This window comes from Pollicipes pollicipes, unplaced genomic scaffold, assembly GCF_011947565.3.
Source record: "Pollicipes pollicipes isolate AB1234 unplaced genomic scaffold, Ppol_2.1 Scaffold_2555;HRSCAF=2994_pilon_pilon_pilon, whole genome shotgun sequence".
Lineage (NCBI taxonomy): Eukaryota > Metazoa > Arthropoda > Thecostraca > Pollicipedomorpha > Pollicipedidae > Pollicipes > Pollicipes pollicipes.
In genome coordinates, this window is record NW_023596136.1 from 32,274,236 (window position 1) to 32,297,242 (window position 23,007).

General features: G+C 57.4%; 1 protein-coding gene across 1 annotated transcript; it reads right to left on the minus strand.

The window, feature by feature from the left end:
- Positions 1-649: 649 nt before the first annotated feature.
- On the minus strand, positions 650-22,750 carry LOC119100429 (uncharacterized). The gene is made up of 15 exons (XM_037223527.1): positions 22,691-22,750; positions 20,503-20,735; positions 12,827-12,983; positions 12,300-12,463; positions 11,795-11,909; positions 10,643-10,872; positions 9,984-10,196; positions 9,278-9,429; positions 9,075-9,094; positions 8,528-8,746; positions 7,631-7,728; positions 6,494-6,627; positions 6,040-6,097; positions 1,145-1,218; positions 650-848 (listed from the first exon to the last, which is right to left on the minus strand). The coding sequence occupies exons 3-15, from the start codon at positions 12,957-12,959 to the stop codon at positions 650-652; spliced, it is 1,809 nt and encodes a 602-aa protein (XP_037079422.1). The 5' UTR covers positions 12,960-12,983; positions 20,503-20,735; positions 22,691-22,750.
- Positions 22,751-23,007: the final 257 nt, after the last annotated feature.

The following is a 23,007-nucleotide window of genomic DNA, read 5'->3' on the forward strand; positions in this document are numbered from 1 at the left end:
TTCAGCATCCCGATGAATCGGCGGAGCTGGCGTTCTGTCTGGGGCAGTGTGAAGTCACGAATGGCGGCCACCCTGGACGGCAGCAGAGTGATGCCCTCCGGCGTGATGAGATGTCCCAAGAACTCCAGGTGAGGCGCCCCCAGGACGCACTTGGGGCGGTTGGCCACGATGCCGTAGTCGCTGAGGCGGGAGAAAACGTCCCGAAGTCGGCGCTCGTGGTCGGTCAGGGTGGTGCTGGCCACCAGGATGTCGTCGATATACACGAAGACGCCGGGTAGTGCGCGGAGGACCTCGTCCATCAGGCGTTGACACGTTTGAGCAGCATTGCGGAGCCCAAACGGCATACGTGTCGCCTCGTATAAACCGAATGGGGTGATGATGGCTGTTTTGTTGATGTGGGTCGGCTCCACTGGAATTTGATGAAAGGCTCGGGAAAGGTCCAGCTTTGAATAGAAACTGCAACCGTGTAGATCTGCAGCGAAGTCCTGGAGATGTGGCGCAGGATAACGGTCCGGGATGGTGACTGCGTTAAGGGCACGATAGTCGCCGCAGACCCGCCAGCGGCCTGACTGATCCTTGGTCTCCAGGTGCAGCGGGGTCGCCCAACTGCTCTTGGAGGGGCGCATGATGCCATCCTCCAGCAACTGCTTCACCCCGGCTTTGGCAGCGGCGAGGCAGCGAGGCGCGCCAGTCGGCGCGCTCGTGCCACCTTGGGCGGCCCCCTGGTCTCAATGAAATGTGTGGCTCCATGTTGGACTGGAGCTCTGGCAGATGGCGGCGAGGTCAGCTCGGGAAACTCGTCCCAGAGCCGGGCCAGGTGGTTGGCGCCGAGCTGCAGTCCCTGCAGGCTGTTGGACCGGGGAGAATGAAAACCCGTCACCAACACGTCACCAGAGGGCAAGAGCAGCGCGCGGGCGCTCAGGTCGACCGCGAGTTCGTAGTGGTGGAGGAAGTCAGCTCCGATTATGGCTGCCTGGACATCAGCAACCAGGAACCGCCATGTGAAGCTGTGGTCTCCCAGCTTGACGTCCCTCGCAGTGAAACCGTGAGTGGTCACTGCGGATCCGTTGGCTGCGATGATCCGCAGGCTGGTGGACTCCGGCTTAGCTCCCGCGGGCAGCTGCGAAATCGGCAGGACACTGACCTGCGCGCCAGTATCCCCCATGTAGGTGGTGTCACCGCCGCTGACATGAAGCAGCCGCCCCAGGAGAGGGGTGCCTGAGAGTTGGGGCGCAGGTACACTCGGGCCACGTCGTTTCCCGCCCAGGAGCAGGGGGCTGGCACTTCCTAGCTTGAGCGTCAAACCGTGCATGATAATAACAGACCCCACCCCTCCAACGGGATGGTGACCTCTCCTGGCGGTGGTAGCTGGGTCGCCCACGGCTCTGGCTACGGCAGCGGCTGCAGGGAAGGGTTGACCTGTCCTGGCTGTGGGCCCTCTCCTGACGCATGGAGCGGACCTCCATCTGGAGCTCGCTGATGGTGGCAGTCAGGCTAGCTACAGTGGCCAACAGCTCAGTCACTGGTGCTGGTGCGGGTGGTGTGAGCAGCGCTGGCTGCTGGATGGCAGACAGGCTGGCTGGCCGGTACACCGACCTTGATGCTTCCATAAAGCTGTCTGCCGCACGGGCCAGGTTCTCCAGTGGCATTATTTCGTCCAGCGTGGAGAGGGCAGCAGCGGCTGTTTGGGGCGGGCGCTGGAGGAAAAGCGTCCTCAACAGGCCCTGGTCCGCTGGGGCATCACTGGCCGCTGACAGCTCGCCATGCATCCGTCTCAGGAGCTGGGACGGGCGCTGGTCTCCCAGCTGCTGGTTCCGCAGTAGCGCCTCAAGGCGGGACGTCCTGGAGTGCGCCAAACGTTGGCGCAGTGCGGATGTCAGCAGCGCGTATGTTGGTGCTGGGCTGGTGATTACATCTCGCACTTGGGCCGCCACGTCCGTAGGCAGCGACGACGCCAGCACCTGGTAGCGGGCCAGATCGTCCGCCGCCCCCCCCCCCCCGCGACGCCGAAGGCGCCCTCCACTTGGGCCAACCAGAGCTCCGCGTCCTCGGCGGAGAATGGCGGCAGGCGGAGCGCGGTCACCTGCCGGGCTGCGGGGGTCTGGGACCCGTCGGCGGTCCTGAGGCCGGCCGCAGTTGGTGGCGGCGAGCTGCCGGAGCCACCGGGTGCAGGAGACGTGCCGTCCGGGTTCATCAGTCCGAAGTGGCTGATGCGTCACCGAACGTCGCAAAGTATCGCGAGTCGCTTCACACACTGTTCGGCGGTAAGGGCACACTGCAGCACCGATCAACTTGGCGTGTACGCTCGGGGTCACCACTGTTGTGCGTATGGGCACTAACACTTGAGCGCGTATCTTAACAACAAAGGTTTATTCCGCAGTCACTGGAGCAGCGAGCGGCCCGACCTTCGCATGTCCGTGTCGCGGCGTGAGAGAGGGAGCGGATGTTTGCAGAGCTTATCTGTTGGCGCTGACGAAAGGCATATAAGACATTGTGAAACAAATCGCCAAATTGGGAGTTGAAACCACTTCTGTCGGCGTGAAGAAATAAGTTAAAAGGTGGAAATGATTGTAGGTACAGCTGGCGGAGTTAAGGTGACAAATTCCAGATGAAACCTGAAACTGCATAGGGCACGGTGATATCTAGCGGATGGGGCGGCAGGCGCATTTTCAGTGGTGCCGCCTACAACTTTCATGACGCCACCTACGGTGATGGCGCCGTCTACGGAGGTGCCGCCGCCTACAGGTGACGTCGTCTGCATACTTACGTAGTGCGTAATCAGTGAGGGCGGGGGGGGGGGGGGGGGGGTGGACAAATTGCCAAAAGTGCGCTACATTACTTGCGGCAGGGGCCCGTCCCTCTTCTACCGAAGCTTCGCGTTTTAACATGTCTGTGGAACGGTAAGGAATTACGATCCCGCAGCAAGCTTCAACGTCACACACAGTTCCTCAGCTTTCACCACTGCTGGCACGTTACGACTTCATCACGTCGGCCGGCATCGTCGGCCTGCGCTGCTAACCGGCCATCGTGAGCGAAGGCTGTTACCTGCGCTGCTAACCGGCCATTGTGAGCGAAGGTTGCTACTTGTACTGCTAACCGGCCATTGTGAGCAAACGCTGTTACCTGCGCTGCTAACCGACCATTGTGAGCGAAGGCTGTTACTTGCACTACTAACCGGCCATTGTGAGCAAAGGCTGTTACCTGCGCTGCTAACCGGCCATTGTGAGCGAAGTCTGTTACCTGCGCCGGACGCCTACCCGTGGCGTCGGTTAGCGTTTCGTCATCGCATTGCCTGGCCAGTACCAAAATATACCTCAGGGTGGCAACTGAACGTGATTGTCGGGTGCTGCCTGCACTGGCAGGCTACAGGCAGATGTTTTTATGAGACGCATGCATGCGTGTATGTCATTGAAGCTTTACGTCGCACTCAGCTGCTAAGCCTGCGTGGCGTGGCCTGCCTCCCAACATGGCAGGAGGGCAGACGAATCTGGCACCTCTGGCGCGTGCATGCGCTGGCTGGCGTATGTGAATTTCTTCAGAGGGCAGTTCTTTAGCTGCAAAGTGGAATCAAATCACCGTGCTGGATCGCGGATGAGGTCCGCCATCAGCTCGGCGGACGAGGCCCGGCCGGCGGCCCCGGTCGGCTCGGCAGACAGGGCCCGGCCGGCAGCTGGACCGCCGTGACCCTACCGGGCCGCCCTCCAGTTCCACCGCACGGAACGTCGCCGAGTCGCGTCCGGAAACTTGTTCGAGCGGACGCATGAATTGTGCGAGGGGCGGCCGCCTCAATCATCTAGCAACGAGGGCAGCCGTGCCTGGTCGCTTCCCACTCAAGGGACACCGGTCGCCATGAGGTGCAGCATCCGTGGGGTCTCTTCACTATTCCTACGTTAATATCGCCTTCTCTATATTCTCTCTCTCTCTCTCTCTCTATCTATCTCTCTTCTCTCTCTCGCTCTCTCTCTCTATCTCTCTCTCTCTCTCTCTCTCTCTCTCTCTCTCTCTCTCTCTCTCTCTCTCTCTCTCTCTCTCTCTCTCTCTCTCTCTCTCTCTCTCTCTCTCTCTCTGCCTCTCTCCTCTCTCTCTCTCTCTCTCTCTCTGCCTCTCTCTCTCTCTCTGCCTCTCTCTCTCTCTCTGCCTCTCTCTCTCTCTCTGCCTCTCCCTCTCTCTCCGCCTCCCTCTTCCTGCCCGTCCGCCCACTGGCCGTTGCTGACAGCTGCCTGGTGACGCGTCCGTGCGAGGCAGCCATCCATTTCGCGTCCACCATCATGCCACCGAATCATGTCAGTGCCCTGCAGCACCCTTTTGTTTGGTTCCGGCCAGCACGGAATGACACTTCCAGACGGGTCGTGCAGACGGGTCGTGCATCTTGTTCTTGGACATGCGGTCGTTCCTGGACAGCGCAGTGATCTCCGCCGGGCGTCCACCATTTATGCGCGTGTTCAGAGAGGAGCCGCATTTCGTGTTGCCACGCGACTTCTTACATTGCGTGGGCACTCAGCGAGAGCTATGGAAGTTAAACTCTACGGTGTCCGACCAAACAGTTGTCCGAGTCTTAGTACCGCTGACTGGCACGCTACATTTGCTTCCAGCAGCCACTGCACGATGCAGAACACGTCTGCATATGTACAAAATGCTTTTACGTGACACCCCGCCGGAATTATACAACCTGGAGTGTAGGGCAATGATCAAGGCATGGGAGATGAAGTACCAGGAAACGAAATAATCCAGTAATTTTTTACCAGAGGCAGTTACCAGTGAATTTACAGAGATCTACGCCACACACGGGACACTAAACTGAGTGTGCGACCCGTCGTGGCGCATCCACCCGTGACGTCATGCCCAATAATCTGACAGCTGTTTGCCGATGAGGAGCTCTCGTCGGGCGAGATGATGTCTGGTTGTTGGTGCACCGTCCGACACCGCATCAAGAGCGGTCGACGCCGCTCGACACGACAGGGGTGGCGAGTTGGGGCTGGTCATGTGACGCCGCCCGTCGGCTCGGCGCGCGGCCGGCCACCACCAACACATTCAACAGCCACCCCTGCACCGCAACCAGACTTACAGCAACGACGCAACAGTTACCTTTCGCCAACTTTTCCTCTGATTTTGAACTGTGTCGTGTTTTGTATCACTCCAGAGTGCGTGCTTACCACTCATAGCTCTTGGATACAACAATCGCATAAAAGCCGATGAACAATGCAGTGAATAAGCTCGATTATGTGCTCATCATCTCCACGCTCGCTTCTGGTCAATGTGTAAGCAGCGGCCTGCTATACGACACGAATTTACTCCGAGAAGCTGTCCTCGATACCACATACAGGGCACTACACCACGGGTTGTGCTGCTCAGTCCAGTAGTAGTCCAGCGTAGCTCAGTCCAGCCGGCCGGCGCCGGAGAACCAGCAGCGGTTCTCGCACCGGCTCCACACAGCACAGCTTCGGAAACAGGCGCAGCTCGCATGTATTTGATTCACCTCTCGACTGATACTATGTGGCGGCCGTCGGCGGGCACCTTCGGCACGCCGGCGCGCGGGCCCGGTCGGCGGACCGCAGCCGGGCCCGGCCCTCTGGTACAGAGTGCTTTGTACAGGCGCGTCTCCCCCGCCCTACACCTACTGGGGGCACGCGCCCGCAGGCTCACCGGGGATAATGCAGCGGCTGCCGGGTGGGATGCATGACTGGGGTTGGTGCGGCTCTGCCGGCTCCACCCACCCGGCCGGCACCGGTCGCCCTGGTCTCCGTCGCCCGGAAACGCAACGGCCAACTAGTGACCAAAAGAGCAGCCTCACCGCCCCGTAAATCACCGACGCGGCGTCCAAGCGGTCAGTGAGACTACCGGGCCCGCTGCCAGCTCATCCTCAACTACACACGTAATAAAGCGCACGAACACGCACGGGAGAGACCATTAGAGCAGGCGTCGGCGTCGGCGGAGGGCGGCCTACCGGGCGGCGGCGCGGCCGCGCGCCGGCGGCCGTCCTGAGCCCCTGCGGCCGGCGGCCGGCACCGACACACCAGCCAGGTTCAGCAGCAGGTCGGCGCCCTCCTCCACGAAGCGCATGCCGACCTCCTCCGGGCTGAGGCCGACCAGGCGGCCGCTAGCGAGACAGGAGAAGACGTCAGGCGCGGCGAGTCTGGCCAGCACCACGTGCCGTACTGACCGCCCGCCGGACACCAGCTAGACCACGCGCTGTGTCACTCAGACAACAAACAGCTCCGAAGACATAGCAAACTAGGCCAGACCTGGTATGAAGGCAGCAAAGCCACCACCTCAACACGACCGGCTTCGAAGAGCGAACAATGCAGTCCGATGTGACACACAAGACCTAGCCTTGTGACGGTAAACAACCTCGATCAGTGTGCGCACGCCTGATGCTTCAGGTTACGTTGACCGGCGGGGGGAGACATGGCCAATGGTCGGGGGGGGGGGGGGGGCTGCCTCAGGCTCCGGTGGCCGGCGGGGGAGACACAGCCGAGGGTCGGGCGGCGCGCACCTGGGCTCGTGCGAGAGGTTCGAGTCGTCCGAGAAGGCCTCGTCGTCGCTGAGCGGACGCGGCGAGCGGCGGCGCAGCGGGTCCAGCGCGTACGTGTGCTCCTCCTCCGGACACCGGCTGATAACCAGCAGACGCTGCCCGACCACCCGGGCGCGGTCAGGGCGCAGCACGGCCTCACAGGGCACTCCCGTCAGCCACCGGGGCCGCAACGCATCGCTCACACCGCATAGGGCAACCACAATACACTGCTCACACAGCACGGGGCAACCGCAACACGCTGCTCACACAGCACAGGGCAGTCACAACACACCACTCACACAGAATGGGGCAACCACAATACACCACTCATACAGGATGGGGCGGCCACAACACACCACTCACACAGGATGGGGCGGCCACAATACACCACTCACACAGGATGGGGCAGCCACAACACACTGCTCACACAGGATGGGGCAGCCGCAATACACCGCTCACACAGGATGGGGCGGCCACAATACACCACTCACACAGGATGGGGCAGCCACAACACACTGCTCACACAGGATGGGGCAGCCGCAATACACCACTCACACAGGATGGGGCAGCCACAACACACCACTCACACAGGATGGGGCAGCCACAACAAACTGTCCGCATGGATGGGGCAGCCAAAACAAACTTCACGGGAATGGGGCAGTCACAACACACCAGTCACACAGGATGGGGCAGCCACGACACACTGCCCACATGGAAGGGAAGCAACAGCACACTGCTCATACAGCACAGGATAGCCATAACACACCAGTCACACAGGATAGGACAACCACAATAAACCGCACAAAGGAACGGGGCCACCACAACACACCGCCCACAAGGTCGGGAAGCCACAACACACCGCTCAGACGTGACCACATCTTGCCGCACCGGCCACACGAGAGTACAAGGCCACGACGCGCCGGTGGGACCTGAATGTATCACGACATTCGAGTCAGAACAAAGCACAGCGCATGAGGGCCAGCCCAAGACGAAATCACCTTTTACACAGGCGCGGTCACTGCAATCAAGCCACAAAACCTGAACCCGTTAGCAGGGCGGCCGACACTATCGCCAGGACTGTGGCTGGCGAAGGCGCCGCGCCTGGAGCCCAGCTCTCACCGGATGGCGCGCGGTGTCGCCGCCGCCGCCGCCGCCGCCGTGCACCTCCGTCGAGCCGTAGTCGTGATCACCCTCTCGAGCGCGCCGCAGGTGTCTCGCTGGCAACGACAGGCGGGCGCGGCCGCGCGTCACAACACGCGCGACAACAGACCGACCACGGCCTTCACAGCCAAGCCGGTGGCTTCACCGCCAGCCACGAGCAGACCAACTCCGTGAACGGCTGGCTAACTGTGCAAAACAAGCCTTCTAGTCAGTTTTTCCTAAGCGAGCAAAAAGTTATGATTCCCGAACGCAGCGTTTGCACCTAGTCTACGGCCGTGATGCTATGGCGTAAAACTATGCCACAATTCAAACTACAGTTATGCGACACTCGGTGGTCCGCTCATGCATTATTGGAGACACACAAATAGCGCAACGCTGATGTTCAGAATGCTTTCAACACGGTGGAGCAACGCCGGAATCAGGGTGAGGCGTCACAACTTTCAATCGACTCACCTAAGAGAAAAATCGGGAACCCAACACCTCACTGAACCATTCAGACACGCTGAATATCTCACAACGAACAAATTAGCCAGGAATCTTACACTGTCATGGTTTCATGCAACACACATAGGCCTGGATCCCAATGATGGACCCAGAGTACCATAGGGTTCCTTGTTCATGGGATCCTGGGACCATTTTGGGTGGCTCAAGGAGCACGTCTGCATACAGCCAATGCAACATTTTTAAAAAAAAACAACGAGGGGATGCAGTGATTGTTAGCCTAAAACAACAATCCCCGCATAAAAAATGAGTGGATATCTGCGGCGAACCGAACGGTACCAGGACGAGGCCACCGCCCCCTGCACAGCTCGCGTTCCGCTGGCCGTCCCGCGGCCTCCGCCGCAGCGACCTCACCCTGCTTTGGCGACGGTGGCGCCTCCTGCACGATAATCAGGCCCTCCTGGTCACCATCGGCCGCATCCTCAACCTCAGCGCCGCCCTGTCGGTCGTCGCTCGAACCAACGTCTTCCGGGCCGGTCAACAGACGGCGCGACAGGAAGGGGAACAGGTCCGGGTTGGGCAGATTCTCGCCGTCGCGCCGTCGCGCCGGCACGGGCGCCCCACGCTTAGCTCCTGCGAGACGTGGACAGGTTCCGTCACACCACACGCTGGCAATCCCGCCTCGAGACGACCAGAAGCAGAACGCTTCCTCTCACAGGACACCAGTCCTCTGACGGCCGTGACAGGCATGACCCCTGCATTACAGCCGGACACCTCACGAGCAGAAGGGTTCTAATCCCCCCCCCCCCCCCCCACAGGAGAGCTGGAGAGGACATACATGGTCGTGCCCACCACAGCACCATCAGAGGTCGTTACTTGTATCGTGTACCACATGGAAACACAGTACCTTACGTGCGCATCACGTGGCCAGCGTGCCGTGCAGCTGGTGCCGCCGACTGACCTCTGCCCCTGCCTCGGCCTCTGCCTGGCCGACGGCGCGGCGGCGCGGCGTCCAGCCCCAGCGTCAGCCGCTGCTCCGGCGCCTCCTGCGGCTCGTCCTGCGGCTGCTGCGGCTCGTGCGGCGCCTCGTCGGGCCGCTCGTCCGGCGGCGGGTCGGCGGCGCGGGCGCGCGCCACCTTCAGCGGCAGCGGCCGCCGGCCGGGCGGCGTCGGCTCGGCGCCGAGCGCGGCAGCCGCCGCCGACCACGGCCTCGCCGGCGACCGGCCCGACTGCACGCACGGCGACCGCTTCAGCGCCTGGATCAGGTTCGGCCGGAACAGTGCGTCCACCGTCCACAGCGAGCCCTTGCCCACGCTCTACGGAGAGAAGGGGGAGGGGGGGGAAGAGTTCAGACGTGGCAGCATTGACGACCTCCACAGCGAGTCCTTACCCACGCTCTGCAGAGGGAAGTGTGTGTGTGGGAGGGGGGGGGGGGAGGGTCAAGTAGTCTCGGCCACCGCCCAGACAACGTCCGTGCCTACGGATCAGCATGTTCTGAGTGCAATGCCTCGCCCCATGTTCTGGACAGAACAACCCACAGACTCCAACACAATGCTATGGTACTTTTAATCTGAGGCAAACAACGCGCAACGTTGAGGTCGGACTGCACCTGACAAGCGAAAATAAAGACTTAATAGCGATACAGTATCTGAGCTCGATTTAAGCGCACATAACGTAAAGCTGAAAGGCAATGACACAATCATAATACTTCACATAACATACTAGAACAGCAGAAGGACCATCCACCACAAAAACCATGGAAGCACAAGGTACTCTCACCAACTTAATAACTATGTCCAACCAGCGCGTGGAGAGGCGGGGAGTTCGGCCAGTGCGCGCGCGAGGCGGTCAGCCAGCCGCTGCCACTCACCGGAGCCTTTTCAATCTTCTTGAAGCATTTATTAAGCGACAGGTTGTGTCGGACCGAGTTCTTCCAGCCGACGGGCGCCGCCCGGTAGAACGGGAAGTGCTCCATGATCCAGCCGTAGATCTCCTTGACGGGCAGCGCCTTGTTCGGCGAATCCTCGATCGACATGAAGATCAGGCAGGAAAACGAGAAGGGTGGCTTGAAGTGCACGTGCACCTGCGGCGGGAGCGGCGAGCTGGTCAGACTGGCGCCGTCCGCTGGCGCACGGCCGGAGCCACTCCCGCCATACGCCACACGCGCGCCGTGACACCAAACGCTGACACAATACTGCTGGCTCGCCGATCAGCAGCAGTACAGCAGCTCGCCGATCACATGGCATCGCCTCGGCAGACCGCTACGGTACGCACAGCATGGCCCCGCGCCTTGACAGGGGATAGACGGCGATCATGCCCCTGTTACAACCCACCGTTACCACCACATGCCGACCGCAGCAGCATCTGTCCCGCGCAAGCTGCAGGGTCAGCAGACGCCGGCGGAGCGTACCTTTGGGTCGTACGGCAGGTGTTCCGCGCAAGCTGCAGGGTCAGCAGAGGCCGGCGGAGCGCACCTTCGGATCGTAGGGTAGGTGTCCCGCGCAAGCTGCAGGGGGCGGCGGAGCTTACCTTCGGGTCGTACGGTAGGTGCGGCGGGTGCCGCTTGGCGCGAGCGCCGTCGCGCGCGGCCGGCGGCGCCCCGGCCGCTGGCGGCGAGGCGCACAGCTCGCCGGCGTCCGGCGAGTCGTCCCGGTAGTCGGAGGTGGGCGACTCGGCGCCGAGCGCGCCGCCGCCGGCCGTCTCCTCCACCAGGAGCGGCGCCGACGCCATCGGGCCCGGCTTCAGCCGCACGTCCGCCGCTGTCGTCAGAGGTCAGACGGGCCGATCAGACGGCGACGTCGTCAGAGCCCCGACGGTCCGGTCAGACGCGACCGGCAGTGCCACGGGCACGGGTGTGGTCACCCCACCCGCCCGAAGGGTGGGGTGGGCCTCCTCGGGGCCCGGGCATGCGTGTGGTCACCCCACCCACCTGAAGGGTGGGGTGGGCCTCCTCGGGGCCCGGGCATGGGTGTGGTCATCCCACGCACCTGAGGGGTGGGGTGGGCCTCCTTGGGGCCCGGGCACGGCTGCGGTCACCCCACCCACCTGAAGGGTGGAGTGGGCGTCCTCGGGGCCCGGGCACGGCTGCGGTCACCCCACACGCCTGAAGGGCGGGGTGAACCTCCCTGTGGCCCGAGCATGGGTGTGGTTATCCCACCCACCTGAAAGGTAGGGTGGGCCTCCTTGGGGCCCGGGCACGGCTGCCCGGGCCCCAAGTGATGTCGGGAACGCATGTCCTGCGCGGTGCGTTACCGGAACCATTTCGCGACTGAGATACAACACATACCGGCTACAGCAATCGCTGCTTTGATGGCCATGCGCCTTGTGCGTAGCCTCGACCAACGCCGTCAAACGGGGAGCACGACATCGAATGGTTCATCAAGGAATACGCAATCACACGTGCCGTTACAAAGCGCGGTCGCGACAGCGGTTCAGGCATCATGCGGCCACGGCGCTTCAGACCCTGCACCTGTAACCACACTCAACGCAGTGCCGTCCCTGAACCAGGACGACAGAGCCGCATCGCCACCCGTAACAAGGCAGGCGCTAGCCTCCCAGCGGCCCGTGTCCGACATCCGAGCCCATGCCCCTCGCAGCCGAGCCAAGGCCGCGCCTGACACAGCGCGCTCACGGCGCCCACCAGCGGACACCTCCAACAGAAATCTGACATGAAGACGGCACCTCGGAGTAGGTTGCGACTGTGCAGCCAGGAGAGCGAGGTCAGGTCCTCGTCCACCACGGCCTCGGCCTTGCCAGACGCCAGCTCCATGGCTAGGAACTGGTCCGGGTCGATCATCTGTGGGAGCGAGCGGCCGGTCAGACGGCGGCCGGCGGTCCGCCGAGCCTGACGTGACGCGCAGTCCCCGCAGCCGCCGCCGGACCGAACGGCGACTCGCCGGCCGCTGCGTGCGCACCGAGGACCCCATGACCACCGGCTCAGACGCGGCGAAAGGTCACCTGCACCGGGACTGGCGCCGGGACTCTTCTTTGGCCACGCGCTCACGCCATCCGTCCGCTGCCATGCTTTATGGTACCCATGCAGATCAGTAAATGTCGCAACTCTCGCCTATGTAACCTAAAAATGGCTTAATCTGACTTGATGCCAACGCCAGGCAGAGGAAGCGTCATCCCCCCCCCCCCCTGAGCCTTGACAGCATAGGTGCCGGCGGCGCTGTGTGCTACCCACCCCGTCATCCTCGGTGTCCATGACGCTGACGCTGACGTCGCCCGTGTCCTGCTGGATCTGAATGGAAGCTTCACTTCCCGAGCGGGCGCCGGATGGCGCCACGATGCCCAGACTGCGCGCCACCTCCGGGGTCACCATCACCACCTGGTGGCCGTTCATGCTGCCTGTGCAGCATCGACGCCGTGGGTCAGCTCTTGGCACATAGCTGCTCCGCCAACAGGCCATAACGCACCGTTCACACATCCTTGGCGCTTGTCCTGCATGCCACTCATGCCCCGCGTTGCCGATAACAGAGTGGAACTCCAACGAAGCAAACTGTCCGCAACCGAATGATTCCGCGTTTGAATCCCAAACTTATATGAAGAAAGTCTCCTGGCGTGACGACAGGCTCGCACAGCTATTCATCGCATTCTATTACCCAATTATTAAAACAGCCGACGATTTCCACAACTGTCTGGGAGGCTACTGGCGCCTGTCCGAGAGGCTGGTCCGGAGGCCAGACCCCGGGACAATCCGGCGGCACCTACTGCTCTGGAACATGATCTGCTGGGCCGGCGTGAAGCCGAACGTGGCAGCCGGCGGCGCCTTGCCAGCCGGCGCGCGCTCGCCGTGTCGCTCCGCTGTCGGTCCGGCCGGCTCCTGTCGGCGGTCGACCTCCATCTCCCCTCGGACGTCAGAGCACAGCTGGTGGCGACGGGACGGGACGTCAGAGCACAGCTGGTGGTGACGGGAGGGGACGTCAGAGCACAGCTGGTGGTGACGGGAGGGGACGTCAGAGCACAGCTGGTGGTGACGGGACGGGACGTCAGAGCACAGCTGGTGGTGACAGGAGGGGACGTCAGAGCACAGCTGGTGGTGACGAGGGGGAGGGGACGTCAGAGCACAGCTGGTGGCGACGGGAGGGGACGTCAGAGCACAGCTGGTGGTGACGGGAGGGGACGTCAGAGCACAGCTGGTGGCGACGGGACGGGACGTCAGAGCACAGCTGGTGGTGACGAGGGGGGATGTCAGAGCATAGCTGGTGACGAGGGGGGGGGACGTCAGAGCATAGCTGGTGGCGACGGGACGGGACGTCAGAGCACAGCTGGTGACGAGGGGGGACGTCAGAGCACAGCTGGTGGCGACGGGACGGGACGTCAGAGCACAGCTGGTGGTGACGAGGGGGGATGTCAGAGCATAGCTGGTGACGAGGGGGGGGGGACGTCAGAGCATAGCTGGTGGCGACGGGACGGGACCGTCAGAGCACAGCTGGTGGTGACGAGGGGGGATGTCAGAGCATAGCTGGTGACGAGGGGGAGGTCAGAGCATAGCTGGTGGTGACGAGGGGGGATGTCAGAGCACAGCTGGTGACGAGGGGGGATGTCAGAGCACAGCTGGTGGTGACGAGGGGGGATGTCAGAGCACAGCTGGTGGTGACGAGGGGGATGTCAGAGCATAGCTGGTGACGAGGGGGAGGTCAGTGGTGCAACTATCTGAAGAGTATGCTGCAACAAAGTGTTTCAAAATCAGTCACCTGAGCATTCAAACCCGTACAAAATAGGCCAAAACGGTCTGAATACATGACATCACGCTGGGTAAGAAACTGCTGTTATAGCAGCCGAGGCGACATGCGCAGACCTTTACTGCAGTAACGTTAACTACCACTATCACGTGACAATGGATCGGCTGTGAATGAACCGAACGCTGTCACGACTTTCTTCACGGAGGTGTGACTATACTTTTCAGATCCAAGTGCGAATGTACTGTGGATACCAAGCAGATAATTCGGAATAATGTCCCTCATGGTAACACCGGTGCATGATTTTGTCCACTCCTCTTGTGACAGATGGGGACCATCTGCGTCAGGCATACGTGGACCACACAGACAAGAGGGCCGCTGGTCTGCCAGTATGGAATGTTCCGCCCTATCCGACGAGGAGTACAGCCGAAGCTGGCCCTCCTGTCAGCCAAGCGAGCAGCCGACGCTGGAGTCCTGTCCGTGAGACAGGCACAAGGGACCGGACGCGGGTCCTCCTGTCAGCCAGACGAGCAGCCGACGCTGGAATCCTGTCCGTGAGACAGGCACAGGGGACCGGCCGCGGGCCCTCCTGTCAGCCAGACGAGCAGCCGACGCTGGAGTCCTGTCCGTGAGACAGGCACAGGGGACCGGCCGCGGGCCCTCCTGTCAGCCAGGCGAGCAGCCGACGCTGGAGTCCTATCCCTGAGACAGGCGCGGGGGACCGGCCGCGCTCCGCCGAAACTAGACGAGTTCTACTGGCACACAACGACGTAGCTCTTCAGGGGAACCTTCACGCAAGGAGCGCCGCCATGGCCCAGCCGCAGCTGGCAGCGTGTAAGCTGACAGCTATAACCCCGACCCCGACCGTGAAATCAGCCACAATTAATAACTAATTAACCGGTGCCACCGTTAACATACGCCGCGGCCGGAGATCTCTCCTTGCTTCCCTCCATCCCTCCTTGCCTCCCTCCATCCCTCCTCGCCTCCCTCCATCCCTCCTTGCCGTCCCTCCTCCTTGTGGCCTCCAACCTCCAGGGCGACCACCAGTGAAGCAGAACCATCGGCCCCCGCAGCACGGGCACACACAACGCAAACACCGCCAGCGTCTGAACCAACCCGGCCAACGACCAAACCGAGCCAAACGGTCACCATGACGACGGAACAAACGGCCCACACAACGCCACATGCGGCGATGAGGCGTGCAGCGTGAGCGCATCCACAAACAGGGGTCCCCAACTCGCTGCGCATTCGTGCCAACCCCCTTAGAGGCCATAGGAACTTGTCGCGATTTCTAAAGAGTACAATACGTACATTCAATGGTTGTTGGCGGACCACGCTTCGTTCAAAGATGAGGCGGAAGGAAGTGGAATTGCTTGGCTATTGCTGTCGGCCAGGCCTTTACACGACGCTGGGCGGCGCGCGAGCGTATTCACATCACAAATCCGACAAACCATTGAAAACACTTAACAAAAAACACCAATGCCAACTCCCACTGCAATGAACACGCTGCGTATTCGAGCGCTTTTACATAATCTGGCGTGTCCCAGCATAATTCGAGCATCACCACATACGCCACGCTTTACATCTATCCAGACCACATAAGGAAATCAATCTCTCCTTCTGAAAGCGACTATAGTTTTCCACGGGGTCCCCCGAGGTATGTGAGCCGCTAAATCATTACTCGAGGAGTATAGAGAAGAAGCTACCTCGCATGCATCGAATGAACGGCATTGAGGTGTCACAAAAGCGAGTCCATTCGGCGACCCACACAGCCTTCAGCGTCGTGCAAGCCAAAGTGCCAATCGTGACGCCCACCAAAGGCGGCTGAGGTCACGCAGGCCGTGTTGGAATTATGCCGAGTGCTGTATTAGAGCACCGCAGAACTGCGGTGGACAGGCGTGACCGCAGCCGGCCGGCGTCCGCTATTGTGCTGTCGGCCGGCGGCATCGAGCCGCGGCCGGCCGGCTTTCAGGGGGCGTCGTCAGCCGGCGTGGGCCGACAGCGGGCGCCCGGCCGGTTCCGGGCGCCGCGTCCGCTCAGTGGCCGCCGAGATGCGGTCCAGCCTGGTGCTGGCCGCGGTCGCCGCGCTCGTGCTGCTGGCAGGCCCCTCTTTGTCTGACGTCACTCTCTGGACGGGCGGCACCTCCGACTGTAACGCGAAACCGAAGCAGCTGCCACACGCCACGCGCGTTCGCTGCGCCCTGCTCGCCGTCCGCAGACGTGCGTGGGGCATGCGCTTCAACGGCTCAGCGGAGGAGCACACGCGCTGTCGGCTGTGCTGGGCGCCGGAGGCGCTGCCGGCGGCGGTGCCGCAGCCGACGCTAGTGCGCGCCATGCCGCGCTGGCTGGGAGTCGGCGGCTTCTGCTACGCTCCCGATGAGTGCCAGATAACCAACGGCAGCTGCAGCAAACGTGGCCGCTGCGTCTGCCACGAAGGCTTCGACTTCACCTGGGGCGCTGGGTACCGCTGCTTCAGAATGTTCGAGGGTCTCACGGCGGAGCCGGTAGCGACCGACCCGAGCGCCGAAGGCGCCTGGTCCGCCAACTGCAGTGGCAACGGCACCGACGACCGACTGCTGCTGGCGTTCGGCGGAGCTGACGACGTCCAGCTGATCAAGTGCGGCCAGCTGGGCAACGGCTTCCGCCTGCAGCCGGGCCACGCGGCCGAGCTGCAGCTGCTGACCGACGTCGCCGCCAACGTCACCTGGCTTTGTCCCAACGACACGGCCGTGACGTCGCTGCGTCGCGCCGGCGCCGGGCAGCCGCTGGTGATGGGCTGCAGCTGGCTGGCGGACGACTGGGCGGAGCGCGGCGGCTGCCGGGACGTGGCCACCGCTTCGGCCGGCCTGCAGCTGACGCAGCAGCAGCGCGACCAGCCAGCGCTCCCCTGGCCAGCCGAATGTCCGACCAAGCACCAGTACGGCATGCGCGGCGCCGTCATCACCGACGGCAACCTGACGGCGCTGGTCTGCTGCCGCATCATGGAGGACCTCTGGCGGAACGGATAACAGGCGGCATCCTGACGGCGCTGGTCTGCTGCCGCATCATGGAAGACCTCCAGCGGAACGGATAATAGGCGGCGCTGTTCGCAGCCGGACTGCCGTCGATCCGCACTGAAGCTGGCAATGGGCCTTCACCAACGCACCGAAGCGGCAGATCTCAGCTGGCGCTTTACCGGAGTTAGCAGCTTATCTGCGCCCGAGGCACCAAAAAAGCAGGCACCACACCGAGCTTGGAAACACCGCGCCAGTGCAACACGCAGCACGCTCTGCTACTTTAAGATAAAAATTGATGAGATGGTGTTTGTTTCGCCTCTACCCAGTCATTGTGATTCACCTTCGCGGTGAAACGACAATGACGTTGGATCAAGTTCTAAGAGTGGAGAGAGACAGAGGAAAAGAAGAACTGCATAACTTCAGTCACCACAGGTAACTTAACTTTGCTTGTCGTAATTACAAAACAGGCGTTTTTTGAAGGATCTAGCTAAATCTGCCATCCAAAGCAAGACAACGAAAGCATTATTATTATTATATATCAGGTCGCAGGTTGTGATCACTGTAAAGGAGCAGTTCGGCAAAATAATTTGTCGCACATATCGGGGTAAAGAAGGTGAAGTTTTTCGAAGATATCGCTCTCTTTTGGAATAACTGGTCCACAATGCCACGGGACCGGTAACTGTGTGCGTGACACAAATGGCGAAATAGCGTACGCTTGGTACGCATCATCACAAAATTGGGAAAGGCATCACCAGGAAAATATGCAACGACAAAAAGTCACAAAAACCAAACAGAAGCTAAATCAAAGGAAAGCAGCTGCCAGCATACAAAGCCCACGCTGTGATTGTATTTTGTTTCGTTTTCTCACCTTACCCACAGATGACTGATGAGCGCGGCGCTTCAACTGACAGAACAGTTGCAGCAACCTAGGTTGCTGAGACCTTAATCCTTTCTCATTCTCCGTTTCTTACTTTACCCCTACTTTACTTTTACATTCTAACTCTTCTCCCCTTCCTTACTGAAAACCCACATTGACCTCATTGGCCATGCTCATAGGAGCCAGTAAGGGCAACCACGAGTGTTTACTCCGCGCAGCAGGCGGACGTAATCGATACAGAGCATTCAGTTAGCATGTGCAATTTAGACATTCAACGGCAGGAAGAGTGCGAGAGTCCCATATCCGAATTAGAGCTAAAACAATCTGTCCTCAACGAAAAGTGCAAGTCCAAACAGCTTCACACGCCCATTTTATACGGTGTTTTGGCCAGAGCTGAAACATCCTCCACTTGCAACCGTCAGCGAGATTGAAAGGGAAGGACGCATACCACCAAAGACGGATGTAAGCATTACTACCCATATCCCGAACAAAGGGCATGATAGAACGAGAATGGAATGCTCACACCCAATTAGCTTGTTCAACGATGTTTCTAAGATAATCCCAAAAGCCGTCAGCTGAAAGGAAGCCAGTTATCACCTCCTTGGTAAACCGAGGCCGAACCGGATCCATTAAAGAGAGGACTCATCGGGGAAACTATTATGCTCATTTTGGACCTACATAACAGGAGCGTAAAGACGTGTCCCGACTGGTTCCGTGACTGGAGAATGGCCTGCACTTCTATGAACTGGGCGTATCTTTGAGCCATCATTGGCAGCGAGGGACGTGCGTGGCCAAAATGGGTGCTCACATGACATGACCCCAACGTGGTAACTGAAAGGGCACAGATAAATGGGAATTTGTCGGCACCATACGTCGTAAAACGTGCGCTAAGAGAGGACTGCCGCTGGTCTGTACGCTGTTTTTACTTTACACCGAGCCCTTGGCAGAAAAAACATCGGGACAGCTGAGCGGGTGAAGGGCCTTCAACAATCTCGCGATAAGATATGGAGTTACGCAGACGATACTCTCGTGATGCTGGATGGTTCCCAAGAGATGCTGGAGGCAGCCTCCCAAGCCGCCTTGCGCTTTGCAAGCGTTACCGGACTCCCTTAGCAAGCAGAACAGCAACGCCACGTGGATTAGACAAAGAAACTGAATCGAGGACTGTCCGGACTTTTAATTCAACTGAGGACGACCTTCTCTCCGTCTTCTTGGAATCACGACTGACCCGGACAACAGTTGTTTGACAGTTGACAGTTTGACAACGACAGTTGGGTGGATGATCATTGTCGAAAAGGACCGGCAGCGTATCTACGAAATGGAATACATTGAAGAAAATGTTGACCAGATTAAAAAGGTGGAACGCACAATTTTCAAGTTCAGATGGGAAGTAATTCAAAGTTTAAATTTCAGCACTTAAAGCTTTTCTAGAGTGGCATGCAAATCCCTGCTGTAGAAACGAATGCAGTCTCAAACTAACATGAGTCACACAGTTCATGGACGCCCAAATAGCGGCAAAAATGGAAAAGTATTCACGGAGCCAATTGACCACCACATATAAAATCAGCATGCCACATTGCAGCCTGTCTAAAAGTAAAGACTCGCGATTGCAGCTCATTTAGGACCGAAACTATCAGAACATGGAAGACATTGATCAAACGATCAACAAATGGACACAAAAAACCCACATATCCTATTTTCTTAAATGGCAAGGCATACAGTGTAGCATCCCAAGAAAATGGAGAATGAAGATTGGCAAGCAAACACTGTGATGCAACGAAGGCGTGACAAATATTCAAATTCCTTACATTATCCACTTCAAGCTGGTACAAGTTACAACACCCAACAGGGTTCAAAGGAAAGTGGTCAGGTGGACTAGGATGTAACTGATACACCGATACAGACTGGGAAAATCTTCCACTTTGCTCTTTAAGCTAACAAACAATTTCAAGCTAGGTTGGCTTCAGCTGTAAATATTACATATAGTTTTGCCTATGAAGAAGAAGAACCCATACCAAGGAGTTTTCAACTGATGAATGCGCATTTTGCAAATCATGAACCAAGCTGATAAGCACCTATTGTAGCACTGTAAGAACACAGAGGTCTTTTGCGAGAGCATAGTGTTTTGACTGGGAGCCTGATGAGCGCAGTCCTTCGCTTAGGTGTTGGTATCATTTAGGTATTACACTTGCTTGGGTGAGAATGAGCAATGAAGTCACTAGCGCAGGTGGATTTCCCCTTTTATTGCTCTGCTTGCAAAACTATACATATGGTGTAGTCAATGTGCGGAACATGTACCGTGTGGATCTAAGTTTCAACAAAACTGTGCAATACAGTGCCCATGTTGACCTATTCATTGCTCACACCACAGACCAAACAGCCAGGCTGGACAAACTTTGGAACATTTCTGTGTTAATTTTGCAATATGTAATAATTTTGTAATGTTCAAAGCTTGTTTACAGACACTTCACAATTCATGACCTGGCCCATTCATAAACTGTGCTCAGTGATGAGTAAAGTGTATCTAAGCAATCACCAATAGCACCAAACTCACTGCAACACAAGTTAAACAATCTGTTTTGGCCACCACTTCAAACTTTCCCAGTTTTCACATGATCAAAATCTTGACCAGCTCATGAGCCTGTGCACTTTATCACATACACATTTCAGCAAGTCATTGGGGCTTTGCAACACACTCAGCTGCTGAGGCCAAATGCCATCACTTCCCTCTGATCCTAGTATGAAAGACATCCACCACAAGGAATCAACCCAGCACATACACATTTTGGGGCCAACTACTAAGGTTTATCATTTTTACCAGGTCTGACTCACATGTTGTTCTTCCAGTCAAAGGGCATCAGATGACAACTTCTGCAGTCTTCTTTGTGTATTTAGCTGGGTGTACATTCCTGTGCTTGCCTGGAACTGATTATCTTTATATTTATTCTATAGGAAATACTCCATTGAATTATTATTTACTTGCTTAATGGCAGGTCAAATGATGATCCAAAGGATGACTGCACATCTACATATGCATCTCTTGGCTTCAAGTGACTTGCTTATGCCTAGAACCGGGAGACCTGCGTTAAGATTTCTATTGTTTGATGCATTCAGGTACACACAAGAACACAGCATAACCAAACAATTAATTCCTATTTTGTAGACTATATCATTACTTGGCATATTCAAAACACACAGCTAATGAGTAAAATAGCATCCTTACCATTAGCATGGACTGATCTACAGCTTGCAAAGCTCTGACAAGGAATGGGTCTCCTGCAAACACTATTTCATGCATGCCCATCTATGTGAGTACATATTGTCATTCACCCAGAGGGTAGTGTGCAAAGCATGACAGATATTTGCTGGACCTTGTGGGGGGGGGGGGAGTTTCATCAATGCATGAAATTTGGGGCAGCTTTTCATGAAGTGGAGCAGCCCGCATTACCCTTGAGCAAGTGCCAATATGAGGTGAAACCACCTAAAAGGCTGCAAAAAAGCATGCAAGTAGCTCTGCACAGGAGCAAAGGCCTTCTGACAACCAAATACACTACACTGGCCTAAACTCCTAACTGCTAGCTTCATCCCCATCCAGAGTCCTCCAAGAAGCCTCTTGAAAAACCCATAAGCAAGATGTCTACCAATTAAAAGTACAGTGCTTGGCTGGGAAATGATGTGAAAGCTAACATCTTTAGCTTGTGGCTGCCTGTGCTAAACCAGATAAGCCAGCAACAAATAACAGCAAGCCAGATCTGCCATGCATGATGGCAGCTTTAGTTATAAATTGTTAGCATGTATTTATGAAACATATGTTGCAATGTTAAATACTGAGTCTGCATCACAAAAAACATGTCACGAAACACTTTGTTGTCAATGCAATGTACTTGCAACTTTTCCAATCTGCTGTACTAGGTGTAATCAATAGAATAGCCCAAGTAAAAATTATTTGTCAGAAAATATTGCTGGAAACCTTACCACCCCTGCTCCCATCCAGGTCAACATCATTATTGGGACATCAGTCAGCATATGATACCCAAAAATGAGTTGAGCTTGATGAAATCAGATGCAAAGGCCATGGTGGTCCTTAAAAATGTGATTACTACAACATGAAAGGTAGAATCCAGTCTGCAAAGGCAAAAAAACTATCACTGCACCATATACCTAAGGGCTTCACAGCAGCAATGTACTCAATGTTGCACTTATATGCACCCAACTCACTTTGGGCCAAACTGTGCTGAATTCTTATAGTATTTTGCAGTAAAAACATTTACAGAATATTTCAGCCTTAAATTACCTTTGTGACATCACAATTTCTCATAACATTGGCTATGCAATGAAACTAGTGCTAAGCATTCCTCAAACTAAGTTGTTTTTACAACATAGTGCTAGGCATGCTTCAAACTAGGTTGTTTTTACAACAAACAACATGGCAATTTCTATACCCCTTACATGGAGTGCCAGCCAGAGCATCAGCCACATTAGCACCCAGGGGCCCTGGAGCAACCAAGATTTTAACCCAGGGCCACCATAGGGAAACCTGGTGCCCTGAACACTCAAGTTCAGCCTTACAGCACACATGCACCAACACCATTGCTGTGATGTCACTGCCACACCAGACAACATCAGTATAGTATGTGTCTTTTGTTGCCTAGCCTGTAATACTACCACTTCCTCACAGAAGACATGAAATTTGTTGTACAATACCTTTACCACACTAGGCTAAGGATATCAATAAATATTCCACCTCAGTATAATCTGAACTGAAAAAACATCAAAAACTGGAACACATGGTATATCTCACAGGTTGTTTACATGGTAAACATTCATTCCATCAGAGAGCAGAACGCTTCCAGTTTCAGATCAAACTTAGCGTATGCACACACCATCCATTCAGATGAAAAGAGGTTCCACGCGTGGAACAACAGAGACGATGTTCGTTTATACATGCTAGTAACAAAAAGCGTAGCGCTAATTGGTTCGAACTGCTTACACCAGCGTGAGGCCCTCCCACACAACTCACAGCGAAACAGACGCCCGATGAACACACGCACGCACGCCACATTGCGCACAGCGCAAGGTCTGCACAAATCAGCAAGTGTGTTTACTGAGTCACTGATCAACTATCACAATCAGCTGGCCCTGTTTTGACGGTACGACAAGTGGAAGGTTTTCCAGGGTATTTTCGCGTTAATATCGGTAAAGTGGGCCAGGCTTCTTTTAAATGTGCAAACTAACTGGTGGGTTGTTTGGAATAAAGCAGTTAATGCCTTCATATCTTGGCAGGGTAAAGTTTCCTATTCCGCTGGGTGGGCTCCAGCCATAGCAATCTGGCCTCCC